Source organism: Haliotis rufescens, unplaced genomic scaffold (genome assembly GCF_023055435.1).
Source record: "Haliotis rufescens isolate VD_foot unplaced genomic scaffold, xgHalRufe1.0.p SCAF_24, whole genome shotgun sequence".
Classification (NCBI taxonomy): domain Eukaryota; kingdom Metazoa; phylum Mollusca; class Gastropoda; order Lepetellida; family Haliotidae; genus Haliotis; species Haliotis rufescens.
Window position 1 is genome coordinate 10,433,784 of NW_025963935.1, and position 17,266 is coordinate 10,451,049.

The 17,266-nt window shown below is 37.7% G+C and overlaps 1 protein-coding gene across 3 annotated transcripts in view; it reads right to left on the bottom strand.

The window, feature by feature from the left end:
* Window positions 1–14,916: 14,916 nt before the first annotated feature.
* The window catches only part of LOC124111678 (SID1 transmembrane family member 1-like), a 69,580-nt gene continuing 67,230 nt past the window's right edge, over window positions 14,917–17,266 (bottom strand). For all 3 annotated transcript variants that reach the window (XM_048402157.1, XM_048402156.1, XM_048402155.1), the window contains 2 exons: window positions 15,861–15,974; window positions 14,917–15,398 (listed from right to left, as the gene is read on the bottom strand). In XM_048402157.1, coding sequence (XP_048258114.1) covers window positions 15,336–15,398; window positions 15,861–15,974 — 177 coding nt within the window. In that variant the 3' untranslated portion in view covers window positions 14,917–15,335. The remainder of the gene's footprint in view (window positions 15,399–15,860; window positions 15,975–17,266) is intronic.

The following is a 17,266-nucleotide window of genomic DNA, read 5'->3' on the forward strand; positions in this document are numbered from 1 at the left end:
GCGATAGCCTACGATTTCCTCACGATAACTTTACGATAATTTTAGGGCTACGATCGTTTCGCAAAAAAATCTAGCTCAATATTATGGAAGTAATGCGTCTTAGCTGGAGCTGAAGACGATACACTCATCTTGATAAAAAATGAGACACAACTGATACTGACACATTAAAAGACCAATTCATTTCAATAACCATAAAATTGAAAAGGATAATGTCTGTATCTGCATCGTCTAACAGATCAAGATGGATCTCAACTTGAACTAAAACATTAAAAGTACAACTCATTTTAATAGGAAGTGGTGCGTCTTAAATGGAACTAATAATAACTCGTTATTGTCGGAAGTGGGATGTCACAACTGAAGCTAAAACATACGAGACGAACTGGACGTGATAGGGTTTCGCGCATCTGAGCTGGAGCCAAAACATTAAAAGACGCACTCATTATGATTCATTCATTCACATTATTTCATAGAATTATCGGCCGTAGCAAGTACTGTCAGCGACAGCCACAGCAACATCCCGTCATCAACATCGGGCACAACGTCCGATTCGCCCACATCTTTCAACCTCCACCACTAAAATCTCCATCTAAAGACTCCGAACCTACCATAATGCAACAAAGTCCTGCCCCAATTATTCTTTAAATGAATAAAAGCGACAATACCCTTACCACCTTCAATAGAAATATCTGCTAAAAGCAGAGTCGATTGAACGATTCCGACCATGTCATGAGCATGCAGGCACCATACCAGCCGCCATTGCTGGCGCCAGTCGAGCCCCGACGTTCATTCAGTTTGGACCACACTCTATGAAAGTTCATACTTCAATGATCTCATACAAAGTGAAAGTCCATTCTTAAGTAATCCCTGAAGGTAGCCCTGAGGGCAAGAACTGGAACCACCCTCAACACATTACTTACATTATCTGAACTATCTACCCCCGCCAACTCTAAAACTCTTAAACTTAGCAACAGGAGCAAAACATTGATATAAAATAACATCTAATTTCAAAATTTCAAAATGTATATTCCAAATTATAAATCTATATGGTCATAAATCCCTTCACACTAAAAGTATTACTAAATGGCACATCTTTTTTTAACTCGACCCATTTAGTCAAAATAAGTTCAAGAATTCACAGAGCCATTGTACATCTAAACTTTGCAACTAAACACCACAGTGATCAGTGTACAAACTGCAAAACAACCGACGACCTTGACAACTGATCTTTATATCACGATCAGTAACAAACATCTGTTCGAGCTCTATACATCAAAATTGTTTACAAAACAATATAGCTTTACTCTTCAGGCCATTTAAAACATCGATTTATGTATTCTCGCAATTTCAAATTTCATTATAATATACAGCGAATGTTTTAGATTAATCTTTGACAAAACAAAATTCCAAACAAACCAATTACCATGTATATTGAATCTAGATTCGTTTAAAAAAAAATCTTTGTATGCATGTAGATGTCGGCGCAGGGGTTTAGCAAAGTCTCAGCTTGTGAAGATTTGTTGATAAAAATTCCGAAGGAAAACCTGACACCTAACCACACCCCGTCCTATTTAGACAATGGTACTACACAGCGGTTCAAACAACTACCCTCGTCGGAGTAAGGCTGCTAAATCGACGGATTTTATTGCAATTAATACTAAGTTTTATTGATAGTAAACCAACAGTTTGCAGGTTTCACAAGGAAAACAGCATGTATTGATGTTACTACACATTTCATAGCGGAGCTGGACAAGATAGAGCTGCAATGAATGGTTAAAACGGTCATTTCGCAGCAAATACTCTGTATGTATGCATATGTTGTTGGCCAATGCGTGGAGGCGTTGGACAAAATTCTCCTTGTGAAAATTTATTGACAAAAATAATTCGGTGTGTGTATAGTGTGTACGTTCGGGTTCGAATCCGCCATGGGTATAATGTGTGATGCCCATTTCTGGTGTCCCCCGCCGTGAAATTGCTGGAATATTGCTAAAAACGGCGTAAAAACCATACTCATTCTTTCATTATCTAAAAAATACTGATAAATGATATACCACTTGCGCGTAGGGGTGGAGTTTAGAAATGGTTTAATAACACTGCATAATTGTGTTGAGGAAGCCCTTATGACGGCAACGAAACTGTGTCTCTTGTTTAGATCACTGATGTTGTGTGGAGAAACCATGTTAAAACGTTCGCTCCTGTGACGAAAATCCGGGTCTTGTACCCGCATTGGGTAAAATGTGTGAAACCAATCCTTGGTCTTCCCGTCGTAATCCCGTTGAAATATGATTATAATTGTGTAATTGGTTAAGTTGAAAACACCAACGAGATGATAACGTAAGAACATAAACAGAATTTAGAATCAATATGTTTTATGTATATGCTGTATTAAACACACACTATGATAAAATACTATATTGATAGTGAGGTCACAGAATGATAAAATACTATATTGATAGTGAGGTCAAAGAATGATAAAATACTATATTGATAGTGAGGTCACAGAATGATAAAATACTATATTGATAGTGAGGTCACAGAATGATAAAATACTATATTGATAGTGAGGTCACAGTATGATATAATACTATATTGATAGTGAGGTCACAGTATGATATAATGCTATATTGATAGTGAGGTCACAGAATGATATTATACTAGTATGATTGTGAGGTCAGAGTATGATACATTACTATCATAATAGTGAGGTCACAGCATGATACAATACCTTTATGAAAGTGAGGTCACAGTATGATACAATACTGTTATGACAATGAGGTCGCAGTATGACAATACTATTATGACAGTGATGTCACAGTATGGTATTATACTATCATGACGGTGAGGTCACAGTATGACACAATACTATCATGATAGTGAGGTGAGAGTATGATACAATACTATCATGATAGTGAGGTGAGAGTATGATAAAATACTACCATGATAGTGAGGTGAGAGTATGATACCATACTATCATGATAGTGAGGTCGCAGTATGATACCATACTATTATGATAGTGAGGTGACAGTATGATACAAAAATGGCATGCCAGTGAGGTAACAGTATTATACAACACTATTATGAGAGTGAGGTCACAGTATGACATTATACTATCATAACGGTGAGGTCACAGTATGATATTATACTAAGATGACAGTAAGGTCACAGTATGATACATTACTATCATGATAGTGAGGTCACAGTATGATATAATACTATCATGATAGTGAGGTCACAGTATGATATAATACTATTATGATAGGGCGGTCACAGTATGAAGTAATTATATTATGATAGTGAGGTCACAGTATAGTATAATGTTATCATGATAGTGAGGTCACAGTATGATATAATACTATTATGATAGTGAGGTCACAGTATAGTATAATGTTATCATGATAGTGAGGTCACAGTATGATACATTACTATCATGATAGTGAGGTCACAGTATGATATAATACTATCATGATAGTGAGGTCACAGTATGATATAATACTATCATGATAGTGAGGTCACAGTATAGTATAATGTTATCATGATAGTGAGGTCACAGTATGATACATTACTATCATGATAGTGAGGTCACAGTATGATATAATACTATCATGATAGTGAGGTCACAGTATGATATGATACTATTATGATAGGGCGGTCACAGTATGAAGTAATTATATTATGATAGTGAGGTCACAGTATAGTATAATGTTATCATGATAGTGAGGTCACAGTATGATACATTACTATCATGATAGTGAGGTCACAGTATGATATAATACTATCATGATAGTGAGGTCACAGTATGATATAATACTATTATGATAGTAAGGTCCCAGTATGATATAATACTATTATGATAGTGAGGTCACAGTATGATATAATGCGATCATGATTGTGAGATCACAGTATGATACATGTATAAAATACTTTCATGATAGTGAGGTCACAGTATGATACAATACTATCAGGATAGTGAGGTCACAGTATGTTATAATACTATTATGATAGGGCGGTCACAGTATGATATAATACTATCATGATAGTGAGGTCACAGTATGGTATAATACTATCATGAAAGTGAGGTCACAGTATGATACAATACTATCAGGATAGTGAGGTCACAGTATGTTATAATACTATTATGATAGGGCGGTCACAGTATGATATAATACTATCATGATAGTGAGGTCACAGTATGGTATAATACTATCATGAAAGTGAGGTCACAGTATGATACAATACTATCAGGATAGTGAGGTCACAGTATGTTATAATACTATTATGATAGGGCGGTCACAGTATGATATAATACTATCATGATAGTGAGGTCACAGTATGGTATAATACTATTATGAAAGTGAGGTCACAGTATGATACAATACTATCAGGATAGTGAGGTCACAGTATGATATAATTCTATTATGATAGGGCGGTCACAGTATGATACCATACTATCAGGATAGTGAGGTCGCAGTATGATATAATACTATTATGATGGGGCAGTCACAGTATGATATAATACTATCATGATAGGGCGGTCACAGTATGATATACATGCAATATGCTTCATTCATGTGACAATCACCCCCATCCAACTCCCCCCCCCCCCCCCCCCCCCCACACACACACACACAGAGTGTGACAGAGAAACTGTTTTTTTATCGAACATAACATCATATTATCGTTACAGCCAATGCGATTATTTGTTTACATAATTATATGTTCACCAACAGATTGTTTAATTACATATTGCTGCACTTACCTTGTCGTTTTGTTCAACGTTCTTTCCAGAGTGAAAACATACGGCAGGGCAGGAAATCAAGCTGAAAAATGTTTCTTCGCGAAAAGTCTTCATAATGCACATGACATACCAAAGTTTTAAACGTAGCGTTCAAAGTAGCGCGTGAGTAATATAAACATAAGAAATAGGGGTCTAAGCACATTGTAATCCCGATTTTAAATGAATTCTAAACAGTTTGTTGAAATTAATTAAACATGCACCGGTGCATTTGATAAAGTAAGCGTCGTCTGCTTCGATTCAAAGAGTCGCGTGCAACGGAAGTGTTTCCCGATTGGCTAAACTCGTAACCATGACATCACGTGACTATTCTGGTGAACACCTGCATGAAATATACAACACTTCTAACCTGATTTGACATTTGTTTATATAGATAATCTTAACCGACAAAGCCACTGGGATTTGTCTAGCGAGGTTAAAGCCATAATACCAGTTCACCACATGGGTACACCACGTAGAGCCGATTTTGACGCCCCTCTTGATGCCGAGGTTTTTTTCTGACGCACATTTTTTTAAGATCGGAAAAGTAAAGGTTGTGCGAGAATTGCGCTCACGCGGCACTGGATCTACCTCTGGCTATAAACTTACGCAGAGGTGGAGAATATTAAATTTCCTATTTGATGGTGTTAAATTAACTGCAAATATCAAACCGGTTTTTAAGAAAGACACTCCTAAGTGTTGTCCGAGAATTTTTTCTGCGTTGAAAAACAGTAAATTATTCCGCTTTTTATCGTACACCGATAAAAGTACTGTGCGACAATTGTTTTTATTAAGAAGCTTTACGGAAACTGTGAGCGAACAAAATACTGCCTTATATCTGAACGACATAACTACATATCAAATGGAGTTATATGCGTATGTATAACGACATACATTCAATTCCAAAAATAGCATGCCGTAAATGACGAAAACTGATTTTTCTCTATGACGTCAAAAGGTGACAGAGAGGTTACACGCGTACAAAGAAAAGGGAGCATAACTCCGCTATGCTTAGCTCTAGTTTGTTGTAACTCAGGTCACTTGGTGAGAATTAGCTGTGGGTAAGGACAATATATTTTCGTGGTGTTTTGTTCAGGAGGAACCAAACTATTCCAACACAAATATCGATATTGAAACTGTACACGTTTAGTTATAAAATATACCCATAAGAAATGATGAAATCGTACTTCATAAAAAGGAGGTAATAGAGAAATGGATGGCCTTATCTAACCTATAACTTAGTCCTTAGATTCCAACAATCTCCTGATAGTGTAAGTGTAATTTGACTAATGTTGCATCATTATTAATGGAGCACAAGCCTTATCAATCATCAAATGTAATGAAACACCCCAAAAATAACACCATTCCTTTTGACGTCATGACTGGTTTTATGTCTTTGATAACGTCGGAAAAAGACGACACTGGTATTTTGATTAATATATATCTCCCCTAATTTTCGTTCATGGTATGGAAAATCTCGATGTGTGGAACGGAATTTGACGCTTTTTCGACACAACATAAAATGACTGCTCTCACCAAGTAAAAATTGTCTTGAATAGGTAAACAATTAGATAGTTTATCGTGTATCTTAATTGGACAAGACACGCACCTGTTTGGCATCAATTTACGTAATGAAATTCCCAAAAGAATATTTCAAAACAACCAAAATTATATTCAATATTGGACATATATTTGTTCATTATTATGTTATTATTTTTGACACAATAAAAGATGCAAAGAAAGCTCTATTGGTATAGAATTATCAGGATAATCGTATACGTTTGCACCAACGGGGTATTTGGCATGGGTTTTATTTTTATACATTTTACAATTCCTGGAGAAATAAAGTAAACTGTTTACTATCCTGTGATCAAAATATTTTTTAAAAAATGTAACCATTGATTATGTAATGCAAAACGAGAGGAATAATTCGTAAATTGTTTGTGACTAACGCGCACCTGGCGAATCGTTAGATATCACTGTTCTCTGTATCCAACGACATAAAAGACAAATCCAAGACCAAGACATTTCAGAAATGTGTGCATATATTTTACCGAAAAATATTATCCATTTTGTTAAAGTAATTTATTCAGTTTAAGTTATAAAATAAAATGAAACGGCTATTCATGGACATTGGTTATATGAACTTATAATATTGACTTATTACACATCCCAAGAAATACGTACATGCTGCAGTCACATTTCCACTTCATCTTGTAACACTTGTCCAAAGGAAAGAAATATCGTAGTCGACACTATAAACCTATCACATTAAACAACAAACCAACCAACCAACCAATTGTGTGGTTTACACACCGTCATCAGTTCGCTGGAAACCGGGGTAGAATAGGTCTTCAGCAGACCATGCTTGCCGTAAAAGGCGACTATGCTTGTCGTGAGAGGCGACTAACGGGATAGGGCGGTCAGGCTCGCTGACTTGGCTGATGCATGTCATCGTATCCCAATTGCGTAGATCAATGTTCATGATGTCAATCACTGGATTGTCTGGTCCAGACTAGATAATTTACAGACCGCCGTCATATAGCTGGAATATTGCTGAGTGCGGAGTTTTAAACGAAAAACAAACAGACAAATCTTAGTCGTGGCAATTCACTGTGCAGAGTTGCGTCCATTGGGCACGCCAGAAACCTATGATCGTGGGTTCAAATCTTTGTTCGCCCCGATTATGTTCCTTGGTTTGTCAAATCCATATTCGTGGGTTTCAACAAAGTGGTAAACGTCTGAGTCCTGCAACGCTGGCGTGCCAAAGGGACGCTACTTTGCTCAGCCCCCCCATGAAATAGAAGAAGAAAATATATATGATGTGAATGACATATGACAAGATATTCTGGAAAACCTGTCAAAATTGCACGAGGTGGTGATATATATGTCTCCTCGATATCTCCAGCGCTCGCAGTTCGGTATACATGTACCTACGCTCACTGACATGCGATCTTAAAAATAGCAATCTTGGCCACTTCTGGACGCAGTGGTATATATTTGGGATAAAGTAAATCTTCTTTAAAAAAGCAAGAAATAATGGAAATCAATGCAAATTATTCTCTAATTAATATTTCTGAAAAATGTTATGCCACTTCTGGATGGGGATATATTGTATTAATTCGTAAAGATTCGTATATAAAATCTTAGGATGTTTGTGTTAATATGCTTTTTGCGAGAGTTAATAAAAGTAAGATATATGTCGTTTGCATGTTTGTATTTTACTCCTGAATATCAGAATTTTTCTCTGTAATGTATAATCATAACATTGTAAGATATGGGATGATTTGCACAATCTGTATGTGGGACCTTTGATATTTGCATCTCTATCCGCATATGGCCCCAACGGATATCGTTTTTATCCGTTGGCTTTATCCTGCCGAGAAACCTACCCATTATATGATAAACCTTTTTATTTTACTAAGAAAGTGTTATCCCAAATATAACATTTCTTACATTTGACCACTTTCTAAATGGCATTGTGAATTCGTAGCTTTCGGCCATGGGAGCCGTGCCAATTCACACTTGTCAGAGGGGTACACAAAGTACGTGATATAGACTACCATTTGTCGGACTTTCATTTTGCGGAAGCCTCGGTGGCTGAGTGGGTTAGATCGCTGACTTTGTGTGCTAGCGATTAGATGCCTCACTCTTGCATTGAGGGTTCGAATCCCGGACGGGACACAAACCAAAAAGAACGAGAATCCTTACCTCACCAAAAAAAGTGTTATCCCATTTGTTATATTTTTCTTGACCTTTTTTATCATGTAAAGTATTTACCTCGTACTTTCAGAGGAAAAACAATACAAGTATCACAAGTAACTAATTTATTCAATTCGTTAAATCAGTTCATTTTTTTGTCATATTTACCGAGAGTTCTATTTCCATAATAAACACACCATGGCTTATGCCCCTTGCAATATGACGTCATTGGTGCCAATTGATAAAGAAATGACGTCATAAGACTTTATTAGACCCGTTTAACGTGGTGTAGGTGTGTGGTTCTATCTTCTCAGATGCGCAGCCTATTGTTCTGTTCGGTAAAGTGCTGTTCAAAACACAACGCTAAGCACAATTACTCTAAATTATGTCTTTTCCAAAATCGCGACTGAAAGTGAGAAGGCAACAATGCATGGATGACATACTGTAAGATTCGCGGTGATGATTGGAAAGGTCCGTTGTCTGAATTGCGCTTATTCGTTCATTTGTGTTGCGCAAATTGACTCTTGCCGAGTTGCTGTCGTGTTCCGCGAGAGGTTTTACCTGCTGGTTCTGAAACTGATCGGAAGCGGATGGTGTACGATCCTTACATGGAAATGCAAGCTCCTTCACAGCGCGTGACACCTTCGTTACACTCTCGGTATAGAGAGCTCCGTGAACGGACTATCGCTATGAGGAGCTTGCGCTGCCACCAGTGGGCGCGGTCATTACAAGAATCTTGAAATTTGCCCTCTAACCCCAAATGTAGTACAGTTTATACTTTTGTTTATGTCTTTGGGAATGCCATCAAATTTCATTTTGAAAAGGTTTACGACTGACCTTGTTTTCCAGTTGAATTTACTTTGTTGTTTGTATAATCAGATTGGTTCGAGATTGCAGATTAACGGAAAATCAACCAACTTCTCCCTTACATTCTTACTTATATCAATTAAAGATGACACTTTTATTGAATTATTGTCCCCCTGAGAGGGTATGTAAGACCACGTCTTTCAAAGTATATTTATTTGTACCACACTTTTAATCGTAGCATATGTGTTGTTTTAATGTTAGCTAACTTTATCAATAATCGCCAACAGCTGAAGGGATGATGTAAATCCCCATGGACCCTAGCATGGTGATCTCTCTTCAGTGGCTGGCGATCAATAGCTCATTTTTATCTTGTATTGTTTCGTATGATGTTATATTTTTATTGCTATCTACTAGTTTTAAATAAAATCTGTGATAAATCTAGTTATTTCACTGTCCATCGTTGACAGGTTTTTATTCAGTCTAAATATAGGTATTATAAATGTATAAAGGCGACTATGCTTGTCGTAAAAGGCGACTAACGGGATCGGATGGTCAGGCTCGTTGACTTGGTTGATACATGTCATCGATCCCAAATTCGTGGATCGATGCTCATGCTGTCAATCACTGGATTGTCTGGTCCAGACTCGATTATTTACAGACCGCCGTCATATAGCTGGAATATTGCTGAGTGCGGCGTTAAACAACAAAGAAAGAAAATTAACTCACTCACTCACTCACTTTTAATGAAATAGAAATTCAATTTGACAAAAAAAAAATAATAATTTATCAGCGGCAAGTGTATTCGGCTTTACGACAGTCGTCGCTTGTTTGTAAACATAACGGTCATTCGGTTTCGAGTTCAACACCAAGCATGGTTGGGGCCACCTATCACAGTGGGGAGTTTTGACTGGTGGCAGCGATGGTAGAGAGCTCCGCGAACGGGCTATCGCTGTGAGGAGCTTGATGGAAACGGGCTAAAGGGACAGCACTCTCATCAAGACCCTGACTGGGCTGTTTTTGTAAACAAATGCCGTAAAAGTTGAAAAAACTCAGGAACGTTTGCTGTTTAGTTTAACTAGATAAAATAAACAAAAAAACACACACAAAAAACAGTAGTATTTTAGAAATGTAGTTTAGCAGGGGAAAGGTGATATTTGTTCATAGTTTCACTTGAAAAACATGAACATCCACGATGTTGTCTCGTTCACTTCCTGCATGGTTATGTCGATACTCCGTCATCAGTTGGTTGGTTGGTTTGTTGTTTAACGCCGCACTCAGCAATATTACAGCTATATGACGGCGGTCTGTAAATAATGAGTCTGGACCAGACAGTCCAGTGATTGATATCATGATCATCGATCCACGCAATTGGGATCGATGACATGCATTAACCAAGTCAGCGAGCTTGACCGTCATTAGCTGATCATTACAGTATGCAGATAATTCATGTTTGTTGGAGCAAGTTGTGTTACGTAATTTTTAGTTTTACTGCCCTTCCGTCTGGAATTGACACAAATCACATCTTATCATTTCGGTTATTAATAAACTTAATAATACAGTAAAAAAAAACATAAAACTCATTAATATTTTATGTGAACACTTGAAATAAAGTTTAGAAAAAATATAGATCTTATATGATTTGCTTTCATCAATTTATTTTATTGTGCATTTGAAGAGCTATCATGCAAAACAAACAAATCTGGCATGTAAAATAAATCTCCAGTACCATAAATGTGTATTTACGAGACAGTTATGAAAACATATGTAACTTGTAAGGTTATTAAATTACATCAGTGATATTGAAACATGTCCACAATATTTCAAGAAGTACTCAAACGAATAGTAATAAACATATCATGTCAACATGATGGAAAACTATAAACTGTTTTGGCTATTATTGAATTATCAACAGGGTATAAGAATTATACATATCAATATAAGTTGTTTCTTCTATAGGCTTCCCTCCAGATTGAATGACAAAAATATATATTTAAACGGTATGATATTTTTGTAATGTTTCGTACTGTGCAACTAATAAAAGACACTTTTTCTTTTCAGAATCTATCTACACCTCATAAACAAGAGGTTCACTTTTGGGATTTGCAGAAATAGTTGAAGAATCAGAGTTATTCAATCTTGTGTTGTCGAGGTGATTCGTGAACGATTTCCATCTGATGTATGTACTGTTTTTCTCTATGCTCACTAAAATGAACTTTTTCATTGAAATCTTGTTTTATGGTCTCTGACAACAATCAGCCTTTGCTGTTTCTTTTTATAAGTTTCTGTAATACAGGATGGCTGATGCTGGATGAGGGAGTTTTGTATTTTTCTTGCTTTTAAGAAACGACAACAGTTTTTTAAATGTATGCAATAATTCAATTGTTCCACTATGTATATCTGGCACCGGCTATTCCACTGTATCCATATTGTATAATGGGCCGGTGGCCTCTTTACTGAAATAAACTCATTCATTCACAAGTGGTGGGTAATTCTCTTTGTGTGTGTGTGTGTGTGTGTGTGTGTGTGTGTGTGTGTGTGTGCGTGTGCGCACGCGTGTATGTCTGTGTATGTGAGGTGAGGTGAGGTGAAATTGGGTTTAACGTCGCGTCCAAGATTATTGCACTTATATAGCGACGTGCATGCACGTGTGTGTGTGTGGCTGCTTGTACTAGTCCGGACTGATGCCGATTTATAGTGCTAGCTCACTGAGATACCATGCTGCAGTTTAACATGAATACCCCACTCAGACACAGTATACTGACTCCGAGCCGACCAGTCCTTGTTTTAGCCCATTAATGTCGAGCGCCAGACAGGGTAACAACAAGTACCATCTTTTAACGTCTTTTGGTCTGAGTATGTGTGTGTGCACGCGCATGTATGTCTGTGTATGTCTGTGCGTGAGTGTCTGCATGTACTTGAAATTGAACAAATCGAAAAGGTAATGTAATTCTTTTATTCTGAAATAACAAAGAAACAAGAACAGGACTAATATGAAACACTACAGAAAATACAACTTTCACACATAAAAACAAAACTTTGTACATTGATAATTACGGAAGGTGAAATCATTCAAAAGATATATTCAACATAAACACTGAAAATGATAACAAATGACATGGTAATGTAGGACGTAATAGTTATTCTAAACTACTGGTAAATACAGAGGTTTTGAAGATGCTCAGAGGTGCATTGTGAAAAGCAGACATTGCGCACCCCAGGAACGATCCAAATATTTTTATAATTCTCACCTTCTCAGTGTATTATGCTAACATAATAACATTTGTCCCACACAAAATATCACAAGCATTGTGAAAAATTCAACTCATATACCTGCTGTACAAGGGTTTGTTTGTTTGTTGGATACTTGTTGGTCTGTAAATAATCGAGTCTGGACCAGACAATCCAGTGATTGACATAATAAGCATCGACCCACGCAATTGGGATACGATGACATGCATTAACCAGGTCAGTGAGCTTGACCACCCGATCCCGTTGGTCGATACTCACGACAAGCATAGTCGCCTTTTACTGCAAGCATGGGTTGCTGAAGACCTACCGTATTCGACGTAATAAGCGCCCCCGCTCTAATAAGTGCCCACGGCGATATTTGCCAATATATTGGCTAGTGAACAATCCCAATTAGCACACCTTCCGATTGATCAATGTAAACAAGACTTATTTATTCGTGTATAATATGTGTGTTATATGCATCCTTAATCATGGGAAATTAAATTTTGGAAAAATATATCTGTTGTATATAAACATTTCAGGCTGTTGTTTTTCACTAAAATAATATTCTAATAAGAGCCCCCTATTGCTAATTTTGAGGGAGCCCTGGGCGCTTATTATGTCGAATACGATATTCTACCCCGGATCTTCACAGGTGATTGTGTGAATGACAGGGTGGGGCAGCTGCACATACAAATACATATACATACAAATACATACAAATACATACAGTGAAGTGAGTGTTCCCCTTCTCGATGCCTACAAAGACTCAACAAATTCAAGCTTCTCACATTATTTATTTTGACAAGACTATGTACACCTTAACAAACACACTCAGAAACATATTCATCACAATGTCAGAAAAAGCATTTAAATGACATCGAAGACAACCAGTGTGAAAAACTATTGGTAATGTCATGAAAATATTCTTCATATACAACATATTTACCATACAAATACTTAAACCTACTTGGCACCGTGAACATAACTTGTCATCATACTCTCACAAACCTTCACCATCTTTTAACAACATAGTAACATCCTCATCCGGATTTTCTCAAACTCTCCCAGCACGAAATCTTGTGTTCATGTAAAAGGCTGCATGAAAAAACATGTTTCTCATCACCGGGCTGCTGTTCACTTCATTACCCTATCGCCCTTATCACAGCATTCGCGACTGTTGGTTTTGTTAATGATAAACATATTGATTAGGCAAAAAAACATATTTTAGGTGTTGTAGGGTGAGTTGCTATAAGCGACTTTACAAAATTCGACACCAGATTGTGTTGCGTAGTCTATCTTTAGCATGGTAAAGCATAAAAAAAAGCTTCATGGCACATAAGTTCATGTGGTTTAAGTTTAATACATGACACTTTGTTATGAGTAGCAACAGTGGATTAAGTGAATAGGCTGACACCTACACAATCCACGGCATAATCCAATTGAGTTTAACAGAATTATACTTCAAACACGTCAAAAGTTGAAACTTATGAATTTAATACCATACAACGGTCCAGGTTTAGAATTCAGGCATCCGTTCCACAAAATTATCGTAGCGTTAAGGTTATCGCAACTCGCATACTTTAACATAGACTTGCGACTGTCGTTGCGCTACAATACGATCGCCTTGTAGAACGGGGCCTTGCACCTCAAAGTTTACAATCACGTCACAATACCCGATGACGTAATTTGTGGAATTTTGATGCAAGATCCATCGGCGAAACAATGTCATGTGACGCCAGCCTTGCAACAAGGTTGCTGGGGTCATCGAGTGTGCATAAGCTCCTCTCAGTGATCTATCATCTCCACACGCAATGTCGTTGAATAAGCCAAGGGATGTTGAGAGCTTTCAATATTTGTTTGGAAACTTGTTCCGAGAGTACATAAGCACGCGTTTTGGAATTACACAATGTGTAATACAACTGTATGTTTATTAAACGGGTGATCTCTTCACGGGCAAGTAATAAATATATATAGTATTTTTAGTTCTCTATAGTACTCTATGCACTTATTAAGCATTCACCTGATGAAGAAGCAAAAAATAACCCTGAAACGTCGTACAAAGAATAAAAGAAGTTGCTATCCATAAAAAGTGTCATGTATTCATGTTCTCCAAACTTCTAAATGCCTATCAAAGACGTCTGGTTTAACTTTGGAATCAGCAATATCAGTTACACCATGAAGACTTGAAAAGAAGTGCATCTGGAACGACAACATGCCCTCAAAGTCATCATAATAATGGACATTGTCATTGACTCTTTGGAGTGAGTGAGTGAGTTGGGTTTAACGCCGCTTTAAACAATATTCCAGTTATATCACCGCATGTCACCTTAATGTGGGAGGAAAGCCCGAAGTGATGCAGGTCTCAGACGTTTACCACTTCGGAGAAACCCACGAGCACGGGTATGGTGCTGACAAACCTAGAAACATAATCGGGGCGAACTGGGATTCAAACCCATAATCATAGGTTTCTGGCGTGCCCAAGGGACATAACTCTGCACAGCAAATCGTGGCGCCTTAGACGACTGTGCCCCCGACTCTTTGGGACTGACCCAAGGTGATTTACAGTGAACTGATGTGACATCACTTCCTGTTCTGTCCGAGGTATTAAGTAGGTAGCGGGCAAGATTTGAGACAGACTTGAATGCTGATGTAAACAGGAACATTGCTTGATATCAGTAAATATTGGAAATATCAACACAGGATCTGCTTTGCAATGTTTTTACGGGTGAAGCATTTCACAAAGGAGAAAATAGTTCTTGGAATCAGCTTGAAGCACATTACAGTTGATGAAAGATCCATGGGTAGATAACTCTGTCATTACTTCCTGTTAAAACACTGGGATTCTGTCCCTTCGCTTCAGAGACAGGTCATCGTCCAGCAACAGCAGGATCTGAAATACAAACACAGTATTTAACTCAGAAAGCCCTTTACTTGCTTCATGACGATGGATGTTGGAGTATCTGGAGTATTGCTGTTCAGCTGGTGCTGAATTTGGTACTACTGATTTTTCATGAAGACATCTAATTTGTAACCAACCTCCATGTTGTTTAATGCCCCACTCAGCTATATTCCAATCTGGACCACACAATCCAGTGATTGACATCATGAGCATCGATCCACACAATTGGGATACGATGACATGCATCAACCAAGTCAGCGAGCCTGACCACCCAATCCCGTTAGTCGCCTCTAACGACAAGCATAGTTGCCTTAGACAGCAAGCATGGGTTGCTGAAGATCTTTCCTACCCCATCCTCCCATGGCAAGAGAGTTAACTGATCTTCACGGGTCTTTGAGGTATTATCAGTGGTGAAACCTTGTCGATACGTTCAGAAGCATCAGAATTACTCACCAGGAATGAAAGGAAGAGGCTGACAGCAGACATAAAGTGCCACACATCATGGGCGTCATAAAACTCCAGTAGAATGCAGTCACGGTTACTCTCTCTCGAGCCTGCTGGTGTTTTCTGTTAATCATAGGAACCATGTTTATTACAATGACAGAAAAACATGGCTACTGATATAAGATCACTAGTTTGTTGTCAAATGATGCACTCAATAATATTCCAGCTATATGTCGGCATCCCTAAGCTACAAGTCTGGACCTGGCCCCGTTCCACAAGTTAATCTCACTGCTACGATTGTCGTAAGTCGATGTTAAGGTATAGGAGTTAGGATCATCTTAGCAGAACGATTGTCGTAAGTCTATGTTAAGATATAGGAGTTATGATCATCTTAGCAGAACGATTGTCGTAAGTCTATGTTAAGGTATAGGAGTTAGGATCATCTTAGCAGAACGATTGTTGTTAGTCTATGTTAAGGTATAGGAGTTACGATCATCTTAGCAGAACGATTGTTGTTAGTCTATGTTAAGGTATAGGAGTTAGGATCATCTTAGCAGAACGATTGTTGTTAGTCTATGTTAAGGTATAGGAGTTACGATCATCTTAGCAGACTGATTGTCGTAAGTCTATGTTAAGGTATAGGAGTTAGGATCATCTTAGCAGAACGATTGTTGTTAGTCTATGTTAAGGTATAGGAGTTACGATCATCTTAGCAGAACGATTGTTGTTAGTCTATGTTAAGGTATAGGAGTTACGATCATCTTAGCAGAACGACTGTCGTAAGTCGATGTTAAGGTATAGGAGTTAGGATCATCTTAGCAGAACAATTGTCGTAAGTCTATGTTAAGGTATAGGAGTTATGATCATCTTAGCAGAACGATTGTCGTCAGTCGATGTTAAGGTATAGGAGTTATGATCATCTTAGCAGAACGATTGTCGTCAGTCGATGTTAAGGTATAGGAGTTATGATCATCTTAGCAGAACGATTGTCGTCAGTCTATGTTAAGGTATAGGAGTTAGGATCATCTTAGCAGAACGATTGTCATAAGGCTATGTTAAGGTATGGGAGTTAAGATCATCTTAGCAGAAAGATTGTCGTAAGTCTATGTTAAGGTATGGGAGTAACAGACATCTTAGCACAACGATTGTCGTAAGACTATGTTAAGGTATGGGAGTTAAGATCGTTTCAGCACTACTATTGTCGTAAGGCTATGTTAAGGTATGGGGGTTAAGATCGTTTCAGCACTACTATTGTCGTAAGGCTATGTTAAGGTATGGGAGTAACGGATATCTTAGCACAACGATTGTCGTAAGTCTATGTTAAGGTATGGGAGTTACGATCATCTTAGCAGAACGATTGTCGTAAGGCTATGTTAAGGTATGGGAGTTCAGATCATCTTAGCAGAACGATTGTC